We start from the raw sequence: 13,548 nt of genomic DNA on the forward strand, positions 1-13,548 counted from the left end.
CAACAAAATCTTTATCATTGCCAACTAGAAGCCTAGAACTGAACATGCCAAAATGTACTAGTAACATCTTGAAATCATGTTAAGAAGTAACATCACAATACTTCTCAGATTTACTACAAAGAATTGCATGAAGTGTGACTTTAATCACGTGATATTTAAGAAATTATTCATTAAACATAAATTAAAGTCAGCTTAAAATTATACATGGAGTTAAAAGATCCATACAGATCACCAAGTTCACAACATTGTTTTCGAATCTAATAATGAAAAATGCATTATGAAAGTTCATAACTTCAACACCCGTCAACCCCCCCCCCCCCCCCCCCCGCCCAAACACAAACTCAAACTCAACACTACCTCAAAGAAAAGAAATGATTTAACAAAGATGATATTTGTTGACACTCAATGTTGGCCTAACATTTTCATATGCCGTCAATCCTGAATGGGGAAATGTTCATGTTGTCAAAGTTGAGATACTGGTCTATGTCGATATACTCTTCATCTTCCTCATCCTCAAGTTCCTTAAGCCTCTTCAACTCAGCTTCCAGCTCTTCATTTTGCACACAATCAAGGTGAATAAAGTCAATTTCAGTTTCACATTATGAGAACATTTATGTACTATTATTTACATATTAATCACTATAAAATATGTTTTTTAAATTATAGTTATTTTGTGAGTAGTTTTTATATTATTAATTGTTCCTACATAAATGTCAAATAAAAAAATAAATATTTTTGTGGGAAATAAAATATGTATATATATGTATATACCAGCGAGTAAATTAGATTTGTTAGTGATGCTATCCAATTGTAATTGCAACATTTGATTCTCAAGCTGCAGCTTCTTGTTGTTGTCTTTGTCATTTTCTATTTTTCGTCCCAAAAAAGCTATCCTTTCCTGCACAAGTAAATATACGAAATATTTTTTAAGCGCTAATAAGTTTAGAGTAAAAACCAACCCGTTGATATTGAAGAAAATTATATACTATTACGTATCCATTATCTAGTGTATCAAAAACAATTGTTGTACATTACGAATATAGAATTGTGATTTGCATGCGTATATATATTTTATAACTTATTTAGATTTATTCTTGTATATATATGTTGTTGTAATTAGTACACTTCGTCTAGAGATTAGTTTAATTTATGATCACATGCTGTCAAATGAAAATGGGTACTTAATATTTCACATTTAACAAATAAATTTTTGAAACAACGTCATTTTAATCAAAAGATTCAATGCACAAAAAATTAAAATAATTATACATAAATGGATTTGAGTAACAATTGATATAATTCGATCTATTAATGTTACATTTGCTTAATTTTTTATATGTTAGAATTGTCTAAATATATTTGTGTGCACCATTGAATTTTAATAAAACCATCCAAGAAAAAAAAATCAAATAATGAATCAAAAAACATTCTAATAAAAAGTTCATCTAAGAATTTTATTACCTCAAGATCTTTGGCCTCTTTTTTCAACAAATCAATATATTCAGTCTTCCTCATCCTAGACCTTTGAGCAGACAATCGATTTGATATTGTTCTACAAATCACGATTTCATAAGAATTTTTCATCAGAAATTCACCTTTTTAAGTAGCGTCAATAAAAATAGATGTGTGTATACCTTCTCAACTTCTTCATGTTCATATTGGGATCTACTTGACCATGTTTTATTTCTGAATTCAGAGCTTCTTCCAAACTTGAAATTCTATTAACTGATTCATATTCAATTGAAGTTTTCAAAGACAAACTCAAATGTGGCTCATCGGATTTGATTCGTTTCTCATTCATTTTTGTTGAATCACCTGAGGAGCATTGAATAAAAATCCCCAAAAAAGAAGCATTAGTAAAATAAGAAGAAGAAATAAGATTGATAAAGAAAATGAATTAACAAGTGAAAGAGGAGGTATGTATACCTGTAATTGAAGAATGCTTCTTTTGACTTTTTGTGATTTTGCAAAGCCATAACTATATATCTTTATATAGAGATAGGAAAATGATTTTTTTTTCACTTGGAAATTATGAAATCTTGGAAACTAGATTTATATAATTAGATCTTTGTAGAAAGGTAAGTAAATTGAATATTTGTTATATATATATATATATATATATATATATATATATATATATATATATATAATATATATATATATAGGCAAATTTACATAAATTCCACTAGATTCTGAGGTTATTACTTCGTACATTCTAATTTACATTATTATAAATATGACCAGATTTTGGTGTGTACAGGTACATGTATCTCAGAATATATGAAGTCAAAATAAGGTGTATTTTGTTCTAGATATAATGTATCAAAGTGGATTTGCATATATCTGGACATAAAACAAATCTAACTCACCACTCTCCTCTGTATCTAGCCAAATTCATATGAGTCGCACCACATACATGTATTAGAGGGTGATTGGATTGGTTTTAAAATTGGTCAAACCTACTTTTAAGTTAGTTTTTGACTTTTGAAAGTGTTTGGTAAATATGAAAACTAACTTAAAATTAGTCAAAATGACTTAAAATAAGTCATCATTGACTTTAAATAAGTTTGAAAGTCTTTGAAAAGGCAAAAAAATGTCTTAAAATAAGTCAAAAACCAAAAGTAGGTCTCCCCCTACTTTTTTTTTTGACTTAAAAATTATTTATGTTTGACTTTTTATTTTTGAGTTAAAAATAACTTTTTAAGCCAATCCAAACAGACTCTTAGTGTGTATGTAATGTGATTCACATGTATCTATGATACATGACTATCTTCCTCCCCATCTCGCTCGCCTCCCTCACGTTCTCTCTTGCCTCTCTCCTTATTTTAGTGTATAACAACAAAAAAATGTGTATTTAGGTGTATCCTCCTTATTATGGTGTTAGAAAACTGTTAGTTAGTGATAAGATACATAATTATTTGAAAGTATATATACGTAAAGCCAGTATATATGGTACGATCAAATAAGTCTTACTTTAGGCTCTTGAACAAATACATAGCCCTCTCTATCTTCTCTCCATATTTCTATGGTAATGATGCGTTACCGGATGTTTTGCACTTTCTCAAAATTTGTGTCTTTCAGGCTTGAAGCCTTTTTGTGATCAATTTACGAGTGGACATCAATCCATAGTGGCTTGGATCTTACTTGAGATTTACAGAGTTGACACCGCCCCCCCCCCCCCCCCACCCGAATCACTCTTGTTGTTGGGTGGGTTACACCTCCTGGAATGGACTGTCTCGATGGGTGGCCTAGATTGATTGGAACTCTTGCTAGTTGGGCTGGAAATTGACTGGTTCTTTGTTATGTGGTTACTTAGGCTGTGATCCTGGAAAAAAAATGGATTTAAATTTAGGTTACTCTTCATTCTTGTAGTCTTGGTTATTTTGTGCACTTGTCGGCCTTTGATGCATATTGAGTACCTTTTTTGGTACTCATGCTACACTCTACATCTTTTTCCTAATGCAAATCTTTGTACCACAGACAATGATGATCATTTTTCATCTTTTGTAGCTTTTGGATATCATAGACAAGGGTGAGCACTTGGCGTCCTAGGTAAGCATGTATCCTTCTGAACTTATGTTAACTAGTTTTTTATCTCTGAAACGACTTGTTGTGGTCCACTTTATAAGTACTTGAATGTTTAGATAGATGATTTATAGAGTAAAACTAGTTATTTAAATGATAATCTAAGTTAAAACCAAGTTTAGTCGTATCGTCAATTTGAATAGTATATTAACTCCTTATCCTTTCTTTGTTCGCATGTATATTTGGGCATGGGTTCGCCATGAACTCATTCTTTTGCATTTTTGAGAGCCATGAAGGCTCGAATTCCTTCTTGAGTCAATCATTAAAATCGATGGGTCATGAAGTATAAAAATTGAGGAAAAGTTGAAGAAGTTGGGACGAGAAGACCAAAATTATTTTTATTATTGTTGTATTTTGTTGTTTTCAGGCCTAAGCCTTGTAAACTTCTCTTATTATATTGGGAAAATTGTATATAATAGCAAATTAATAACCAAAATAAATGGAGTAGCTAGGGTTTGATTTAATTGTGTTCCATAGCAAACGTTAGCCAAAATGTGTCAGGCGCCTCTCTCCCAAAATTCTCGCTCGCCACTCTCCCATTCTCGCCTCTCTCGTTTTATACACAGAAGTGTATAATTTCTATTTCTGTTTCTGTTTTGTATAAAGCAAGAGAAAATTGTATATACACATGCAAAAACATATAACTTCGTGTTATACACTTAATTATATAATTTACAAACATTTTACTTCAATTCAATTGTAGACAAATGCAAATTTTATATAAATATTGCAGAGAAAAAGGTCAACAAATTATATAATTGTGAATTATACAATTGCAATGAAATACAACTTTCTCTAGCTTTATACAACAGAAGTGTATATATTGTGTTTCTGTTTTTGTATAAAGCGAGAGAAAAACATATATCTTCTTGCTATACACTTATAATTATGAAATATACATACATTTTAATTCGATTCAATTGTATGCAAAACAAATTTTATAAAAATATTGCAGCAAAATAGACATTGAATTATACAATTGTGCATTATACAATTGCAGTGAAATAGGATAGCGAATTATACAATTACAGCGAAATAGGCGAGCGAATTATACAATTTAGGCTAGCGAATTATACAATTGTATATGTATAGTGAATTATACAGTTTTATGTTTGCTATGGATCGCAATTATGCAAACTTTGCTATAGCATACAAATATGAATTTTTTATTTGTTATATGTGAAAGTTGCCCTTATTATTTTGCTAGATTTAGGACATGTGACGATTTGGATCTTAGGCCCAAATAAATAAAATTTATTATCTCATTAGTTTAGGACAGGTACAAATCAAATTGGCCTGAGACCCAAAAGAAAAATGGGTCCAAACACCGGTCCAGGCGGACAGAACCCGGGTTTGGACCCAACCCTCTCTCTCTCTTATTCTTGTTTATTTATCTGTTTTTATTTGTTGATAGTTTCAAAGTTAAGAATCTAAATCCCCGCTAACGCCGTAAATATTTTATCGACTTAAAATCAATTTTAAATGGATTCTAAAAGGATGAATAAACTTGCAAACCAATTCTTACTTAGATAGTAAAATTAAATATTTCACTTTTCAAACAATTCTAAAAAAAAATTAAAGTTTTTTAGCCAAATTAAATTAGTTCTCGGATAACCGCAAGTAAGCGGACGTCTAAAATGCTTTCAAACCTTCCTAAGATGTTAATATGAATCCCCGAACCCCTCCCCCCTCCCCCCCCCCCCCCCCGTTAAAAGTTTTCAATCGATTTTTCTGTTAAGTCTTTTCAAAACAATAATTTTTTCTTGATTTTTCCTTAAAAATTTAAGTGGTGATTCTAAAAAGTCTAAAACTTTACGAAAATAATATTTTTTTCTTTTCCTAAAAAAAAAAAAAACTACTTCACAAGTCACTTCCAAGCATACATGTGCAAGGCAATGATTGTTTATTGTGATGCATCTAGGGTTGATTTGAATTGTGATTCTTATGCATGGAGGTAAGGTGATAGCTTATGCATCCAGACAGCTCAAGGTTCATGAAAATAATTATTCCATTAATAACCTGGAGCTGGCAGCTGTGGTGTTTGCCAACTAATACCAATTCTATTTAGGGCAACGAAAGTCCAGATTAGAAAGTTGATTGCTGAGGTGTAAAGTGAAGTAGAATTTACCAAAATAATTCTCTTTATCTTGCAAGAACAATGGACTATACATATAGAGGAGTTCGTCACAATCATTTATTATCCATATCTTCCAAGCCCATATGCCCACATGAAAATTCAGAACCTTTTCACATAAGATGTAGTTGCTTTATTTTGATAGGTAATTTCACACATCTCTCTTGCCTCTTTAAATGGTAATTTAGGGCATTTAAAAGACAATATGGTCTACGAACACCCTGCGTTCACACAAGAGTCGATGTGGTGTAAGCAGTCTAACCTAACGAAAGCATATATAGTTGGTACATCTTACTTGCAAACATGTCATGCCATTTTTTTTAAAAAAAAAAGGAATACATATCCGTACAGAATTAATAGCTCTAGAGCTATTCTTTTTAAAAGGGATACGAAAGCTTTGTAATGACTCGAAGCACACAAAAATGAAGGCAAGACAACAAATTAGTCTAACCAATTTATCATGAGTGTAAATTTACTTTTGCACGACAATTTGTTTTTTTATAAAAGGAATACAACACCATACCTTTGAGCGTCTTCCTGCATCCAATTGAGGATCATTGAAAACCTAATATGAAAATGTCATTTCACCACTAAAACGCATGTTGAACAAAAAAATTGTAGCCTCCTAGACTTCTAAATAAAACAAAAGGGCGTATATATAAATGCAACGAGATGAGGTACCATAAAATTCGTTAAGCTCGACATAGTAAAATAATAATGTAGTTGATGTTTTTCAACAATTCAAATCATAAACTTAAAAACTATGAACTTACCGTAGGAGGAATATCAATGGTTGAAATTTTTGTTAGAGCTTATGATCAACCAATTTATTCTGCTAAAGAATATGAAAATTTTATCCATTGATTAACATCAATTTGACAGGAGAAAATCCAGAAACCTTAGAAGCTATGAGAATCAATTTTGCTCTTTTAGAGTTTATGTGTTGGTGAGGTTGGGGTGTTTGTTCTGCTGAGTGGTACACGTGGTGTGCTAAAAAAGATTGTGCTATTAACAGGAAAGAGCAAAGAAATTTAGTTCTAATTCTAAAGTACATTTTATGTTAATATGAATCGACTCATTTGATCATGTGCTATTTTGTTCCTTAAAGTCTATTTTATTTTATTTTGATCATAGCATGATGTTTTTACGCAAATAAGTAAAAAGTTTCATCTAATGTATGCCAAGAAGGAATTTCTTCATTCCTATTTTTGTCAAGGCATGGAGGAATATGAGTTTTCTAAAGCTAAACTTGTAAAATATTGCCACGAGTTTTAAAAAGGAAAAAATATTCCAGGCTAATGACCTTACGAGGGTAAGTTTATAAATTCACTAAAATTAATTTTTAACTGTTTTTGAAATTTTCAACTATTGACACTTTATTAGTTTTTAAGTAGTTTATAAATATATAAAGTTTATTTTAAAAAAGTTGAAGGTTTCATATTCAAATTTTTTATTAAAATTAAATTGATTGACTCTTGAAAAGAAAAAGTATTACATAAATGGGATAGAAGAGTAATTTCTCTATCCTTAATTACCAGTTCACTTTTGAATTGACACATTTATTAAAAAATTAATAATTGGCATATTGAATTTACCATTTACCTCTATTAATTATAAGACGAATGAATTAAAACCTTGTTATTTTCAAAAACTTTTACCTTTTTCAAAGTAATTTTCGTATTTTTCAGATCTTTTCTTCCTAAAATTTAATATAACCTTATGATTGTTCCATTCCTTTATAAAAGGAGTTTCACAAAATAAAAAAAAACTTTTAAATCTAGTTTAATTTTGTTATTGATGACTTATAGGAAGCAAGGTAGAAGAGTGTAGAACATTTTTTTGTCCTTTTTCCAATACATAAATAGTAGTTGGAAGAGTGTAGAATTAATGGCATCTGCTCTCATCAAATCCGCCTTCCGCGCCAGTGCATTCAAGAGGAATTTCTCTTCTTCCGCCCACAACGATGAGGCTCGTAAGTGAAAATTCATTAAATTATGTATATTTCGATGGTATCAAATAGAGTAATTAATTTAAAACAGGGGTTAGGATAAACGCTTGTAAATAGTTTCTTAAAAAAATTCACATTGGTTGGGGATTGAATCCGCAATTCTCCCTTCTTTTGTTAGTTTTTTGTCAGTCTTATTTTTTATTGAGCTCTCGATCCATCCATGCTCCAATTGAAGGGGTGTTAGAGTGTCAACATGTAAAGATTTTCAATAAGGGTTCAAAATTTGTAGAAATAGTATTTGAAATATCTAGATAAAAAATTATTTTAATCATGTATAAATAGTATAATTTTCTGTTGATGGTTCCGTCCTGCGTTCATCCACTAGATGGAACATATATCATCAGCTAAAACTTCAATATTCTGAATAGAGAGTATACAGTTGTAAAATCTCTGAATTTTGAGTGTGGACAGGTGAAGCAGCTAAGTGGGAGAAAATTACTTACGCTGGAATAGCTGCGTGCGCTATTCTTACAATTTTTAATCTCTCTAAGGGTCATCCCCACTATGAAGAGCCTCCTGTAAGTGTTAATACGCTGTTTTCTGTCTTCAAAATTTCGATAGAGTTTTCACTAGTCCTGTTGAAGTAATGAGATTTGAGATAATATGTAATTTCATCTGTTCATTGAACAGACATTGTTTTGAATAATTGTATAATTTACAGCTGAGACAGAGTGTGTACATCACTTGCCCTGTTTCTTACTATCATTTCTTTTTGCAGCCTTACCCGTATCTGCACATTCGTAACAAGGAGTTTCCATGGGGTAATTATGATACCTAACATCTCTCTTACTTTGCTCCTCAATGATTACAAGTTTACGTTTTTAATCGTACATTGATGATTCTTCTGAATATTAATCTGTTAATCTAACTAAATCATTCTGATCGAGGCTTCAAAAATGCAAAGCCTGGTTTTTGAATGCTTTGTTTTTTCCCTTTACGATTTAAGTTGCTCGGACTCGGATGTGGGAGTTTCATACTGGTTGAATGATTGTGAATCTAGAGATTGGATCCTTCATCATCTATATGTTAGCATTTGGGGATATGGAGGTGCATGATTCGGCTAAAAATAATTTAAATATCTAAGAATAGAGTTATTATCTCTAAATTATGAGACACTGGAAAGCTTACAAGGTATTATGAAAGAAAAAAATATTGATCAGAGCAGAATCCTTCAAAGTTATATAAGGAAAAGGATTGACAAAGAAATTTCTACATACAATTTTACTCCGTTTTCTTGAATTTCGCCTTAGTTTTAGTTTTTTAATACAAAAATCCTTGTATATGTCCCAGAATTCTATGTTGATTCCGGTCAAAGTACACAAAATTGATTTAACCAAATCCCCTACGAACTCCATGCCCACATTTATGTCGTGTTGACATGGATATGGATACAAAAGTTAAGAGTCCGAGCAACTTAGATTACGATGCTGAAATATTAACAAAAATGGATCTTTTTAAGTGTCATGATCATCTCAATGAGTCATGACTAGTAACTAATATTCCTTTTATGTTGATTATGACAACTTTAGTTTGTTGATTTTGCTGAGTTGAGATGATAACTTCATTATATTGCTATCATCCTGAATGGTTCATATTCTTGAAACTGTTTTATACTAAAATATATTTGGCCCTCCACGAATGCAGGTCCGGATGGCCTTTTCGAGAGGAAGCATCACTAAAACCTATATATATATATATATATATATATATATATTCGTGAAAGGCTTCAAAAAGTTCAACGTACAGCATCATCAATCGAAGTTGTGTTGAAATATGTTTGAATTTACTTCAGATGTTTTAGGCTGATACTAAGCCATATCTGTGATGTACTCTCTGGTGTTCCATGTTGTGTATGCTATGTTACTTTATAGTCTGCTCGAGTTTGTTTAAATTGTTACCTATTTATACTCTATTGCTTGAGGGTAGGAGTAGCAAATAAATTGGTAAAGTGGAATATAGGATGGTTGAAAATTAATCAATCGATTCGATCCATATTATTTGATATGGAAAAAATAGGTAAATGGTAATTTCAATGGATAATATGGATACTCATATTATTCGTCATTTCTTATGGGGTAAGATAAACAAGTTTACGTGTTTTTTTTCTTAAACCCCTCGCCTTTGCCCCTCTGTTATGTTTTTTCATTTTATTCTAGAAATTATTTGTCTCGAAGTGAGTGATTATGTGTTTTTTATCGGAAAAGTTTTGAAAAATATTTCCTTAATTTAAGGAAAGTAATTTTAAAAAAAATTTTTACTTATATTTATGAAATTGTTATTTTTTTATAATTAGAGGTAAGTACATTCACTTGAAAAATATTTTCAAAAATACGTAAGTTAAACAAATATTTTTCAAAAATATGTTAAGTTAAACAAAATGAGAAAAAAAAATTAAAAAGAAATAAAATCGTACTAAACATATCTTAATATAAGTGTAGTTTTTTAAAGGTTTTTACATTCTTATATTTTATCTTACATATTCTAAAGGAGAGTATAATTATCCGTAGGTAAACTTATGTATAATTCACATTTATTCTAAGGGGAGGTTAATATTGTGCCCAAATGTACACACAAATTTATGTGGTTGTATAAATAATATAATTTCTTTTCGAAAGAATTATCGTATTTAAGAAATTTACGATATGCTAATTAACTTATATTCACAATTGAACCAAAGTATCTTCAAAGAAATGTGATTTTGTATTTGCTACTACGACAAACAATTTAGTTAATAGAGTAACCAACAAGAATGACTTCAATTTGATGATTTAACCAAGTAAAAGACAATTTTGAGAAACAAATAAGTTATTGATTTAGTGATTCAGGGTTTTGATTTTCTTTTATATTGGATTATCGATTCTTAGTGGTTTGAGGTTTATTCTTTATGGTAACTGATAACCTATAATAAATTAGTACATTACATTTATATTATCCGATGTATGAAATTCTTGACTTATATTTTCATTTTTCAAAGTCTCAAACTCTCGACTATTAACAAACTGCTAGTGTTTTCTTACTCATGCTTGGCTCCTATGCCTATTTGAAAAAGACATAGGACTTAGGCCCCCAATTTTAGGGGGGCTCAATTTTTTACCAATAATAAGTTGTGTTAATTTTTCTTTATTTATAATAAAATATACTTTTAAAAATACTACTATTTTATTTTTATTATCTCATTTAAATAGAAGAAATTAAGAAGAATTATTTTATTTTCTCATCGTCTCTACGTGAATATTCACATTATTTTATTCTTTTAACTCCTTTTACACGAGGTTTTTGACCAAACTAAGCCATTATATAAAGCAATTCACCAAAATAATACATTTTTCTAAAATTTTACAAAACTACTATAAATGTATTTCACAGTAACGTTTTAGGATATATTTTATTTTTTAAAAGTTGACGGCGTTAGATTGATATACGTAAAGTGTTACTCACAGTAACGTTGTAGGAGTAAAACGTTACTCAAAATAACGTTTTAGGAGTAAAACGTTACTTACAGTAACATATATCAACCCAACGCTATTAGTTTTTAAAAAACAAAATATACCCTAAAACGTTACTGTGAAATACGTTTATACTAGTTTTGTAAAATTTTAGAAAAATATATTATTCTGGTAAATTGCTTTAGATAATGGTTCAATTTGGTCAAAAATTCTCCAATATGTCAATTCATATATATATATTCATGGTTAATTTGATTTTTCACTTTGTTTCTAAATAATTCAATGATCTTTTTTATGTGGAATTTTAACTTTTAAATGGATAAAGATCAATAACCAATACATCGATAAATACATATATATGATATTAATGATTCTATAACAGTTAACATGTACACAAACTGATAATCGATAAAGTAAACCAATAAACTTCAGAAATCGAACCGACTCGATCGATATGATCAATATTCTTTAAAGTTGTCTTGGAAAGGGTTGAAACCTTGTTTAATGGCACTTTTAAATTGTGGGACAAGAGGGTTTGGTAGATTTTCCCAATCATACCATTCCCATCCATCACATTTTTGTGGTTCAAGATTTTGAGGAATTTGATTTGGATCAACCAACACAGCACGTACTAGGATGACTACATAGTGTGATGCAAGATTTTCCTCATCATCACGGAAGAGGTTGTTTGTTACTTTTAGTATTTTTATCTTCATGATGTCCAAACCTGTTTCCTCCTTCACTTCTCTTGTTGCACATTCCTCAAAGCTCTCCCTTCAAAACAAATCAAAAAATACAAACTAGATATATCAAATCTATTTACGTATAATAACAATAAAAATAACAATCTTTCTTGTTATGTTATTTATAATAACATATTCAGTAAAATCTCATAAGTAGGATATGAAAAAGATAAAATGTATCAAGATATTATCACTATCTTGTAGAGATAGAAATACTATTTTAGAAAAAAAAAACTTCGATTACGAAGGAAAGAAATTTACAACATGTCACATGTTGTATCAAAGTATTTAGAATAAATATTAAACTTGAGTTATGTATTCATTAATTTAATATAAACATCAAATGCGATTACCCAAACTCGAGATGACCACTAGGAACTGAAAAATAAGAATGAGCAACACAAGCTTGACGTTTGCCAATCAACAATTTGTTTTCCTTCACTATGAACACTGCCACAGCTACTTTTGGACTTCCCACAGCCATCACCATTTTTTTTTTCTTGTATTAATTAAATTATTGTATTGCACTTACTTTTATTCATCAATGACTTCATGTTATCTTGCTCTATATATAGGCACAAATTAATAAAATATTTATGTAGGTAAACTTCCTCTTTTTTTAGGGGTTATGACATATTTTATTTTATGTGCCAAAATAATTGATAAGGTCAAAGAAATCGTCTTATAAAAGTCATTATCTTTTTTATAGAAATTTTATTTAAAAAATACTTCTTTTAGTTATCTTTAAAGATATTTTAATTGTATTGATGATAAAAAAAAAAAAGAAAAACCTTTTCACAGAAAAAAAGAGAAAAATTTATTATTATTTTATTGAAAATTTGGTTTCTACCATATATTTTTTTTATAGTAATCCTGTAGTGGAATATTTTTGTTTGCAGTATTGGTGGATCCTTTTTTGTTAAAAATTATATCATCTAATCATACATTTCCTTTTTTGTTAAAAATTATATCATCTAATCATACATTTCTATAATAGTATTGTTGATTTCAAGATTTTTTTTAACTGCTATAATATTATTTAACATTTAAATAATATTTAACTTTCTTAAGTAAAAAGATGCAAAATTTTAATCCTAATTAGTTATAAATATGTATGGGGAAAAAAAAGAGAAGTCTTTTAGTGAAATTTATATTAGTATTATATTTTTTGTTCTAAATTAATATTTGATCGACCTAATTAGGGATGACAATGGAAAAGAGGTGAGTGTGAAGCGGAGCAAATTTAAGACTATGCAGGGTGGAAGGGATTTAAGATTATGCGGGAAGGGTTAAGGTAATTTTGTGTTAAAATTATGAAAAATGCATGTCAATACGTATTAAACTAATATAAGTTAACGAGCAAAAAAAAATATATGTAAAAATTACTTTTAGAAACAAAATCAATTTTAAAACTTATACAGGACGAATTTATATCGACATATCTATACGGGGTGGAGTGTGGTGGATTAAAATGAAAAATGTTGCTATGTGAAAAAGTTAGAAGCTCGTTATTATAGTAAGAGTTAGGTCATTTTACAAAGACTGTGTTGATATAGAAATAAATAATTATTAATTGTTGTAGAAAATTATAACATAAATGATTTTTGAGAAAAACATGATTGTTATAGACTA

At 29.5% G+C, this 13,548-nt stretch overlaps 2 protein-coding genes, 1 long non-coding RNA gene and 1 other non-coding gene across 4 annotated transcripts; 1 reads left to right on the forward strand and 3 right to left on the reverse strand.

The window, feature by feature from the left end:
- Window positions 1-359: 359 nt before the first annotated feature.
- On the reverse strand, window positions 360-1,812 carry LOC138347735 (transcription factor HY5-like). The gene is made up of 4 exons (XM_069296050.1): window positions 1,635-1,812; window positions 1,462-1,552; window positions 772-898; window positions 360-550 (listed from the first exon to the last, which is right to left on the reverse strand). The coding sequence occupies exons 1-4, from the start codon at window positions 1,799-1,801 to the stop codon at window positions 423-425; spliced, it is 513 nt and encodes a 170-aa protein (XP_069152151.1). The 5' UTR covers window positions 1,802-1,812; the 3' UTR covers window positions 360-422.
- A 4,330-nt stretch (window positions 1,813-6,142) lies between these two features.
- LOC109119800 (uncharacterized) lies at window positions 6,143-6,654 on the reverse strand. Its single transcript, XR_002027221.3, has 2 exons — window positions 6,493-6,654; window positions 6,143-6,284 (listed from the first exon to the last, which is right to left on the reverse strand). It is a non-coding gene; the product is annotated as an uncharacterized lncRNA (long non-coding RNA).
- Window positions 6,655-7,464: 810 nt separating this feature from the next.
- On the forward strand, window positions 7,465-9,618 carry LOC101264898 (cytochrome c oxidase subunit 6a, mitochondrial-like). Its single transcript, XM_004234594.5, has 4 exons — window positions 7,465-7,691; window positions 8,139-8,245; window positions 8,446-8,488; window positions 9,372-9,618. The coding sequence occupies exons 1-4, from the start codon at window positions 7,607-7,609 to the stop codon at window positions 9,404-9,406; spliced, it is 270 nt and encodes an 89-aa protein (XP_004234642.1). The 5' UTR covers window positions 7,465-7,606; the 3' UTR covers window positions 9,407-9,618.
- A 1,896-nt stretch (window positions 9,619-11,514) lies between these two features.
- Window positions 11,515-12,556, reverse strand: LOC101265208 (uncharacterized). Its single transcript, XR_011220365.1, has 2 exons — window positions 12,270-12,556; window positions 11,515-11,947 (listed from the first exon to the last, which is right to left on the reverse strand). It is a non-coding gene; the product is annotated as an uncharacterized protein (transcript).
- Between the last annotated feature and the right edge of the window lie 992 nt (window positions 12,557-13,548).

The sequence above is a fragment of the Solanum lycopersicum genome, chromosome 3 (genome assembly GCF_036512215.1).
Source record: "Solanum lycopersicum chromosome 3, SLM_r2.1".
Taxonomy (NCBI): domain Eukaryota; kingdom Viridiplantae; phylum Streptophyta; class Magnoliopsida; order Solanales; family Solanaceae; genus Solanum; species Solanum lycopersicum.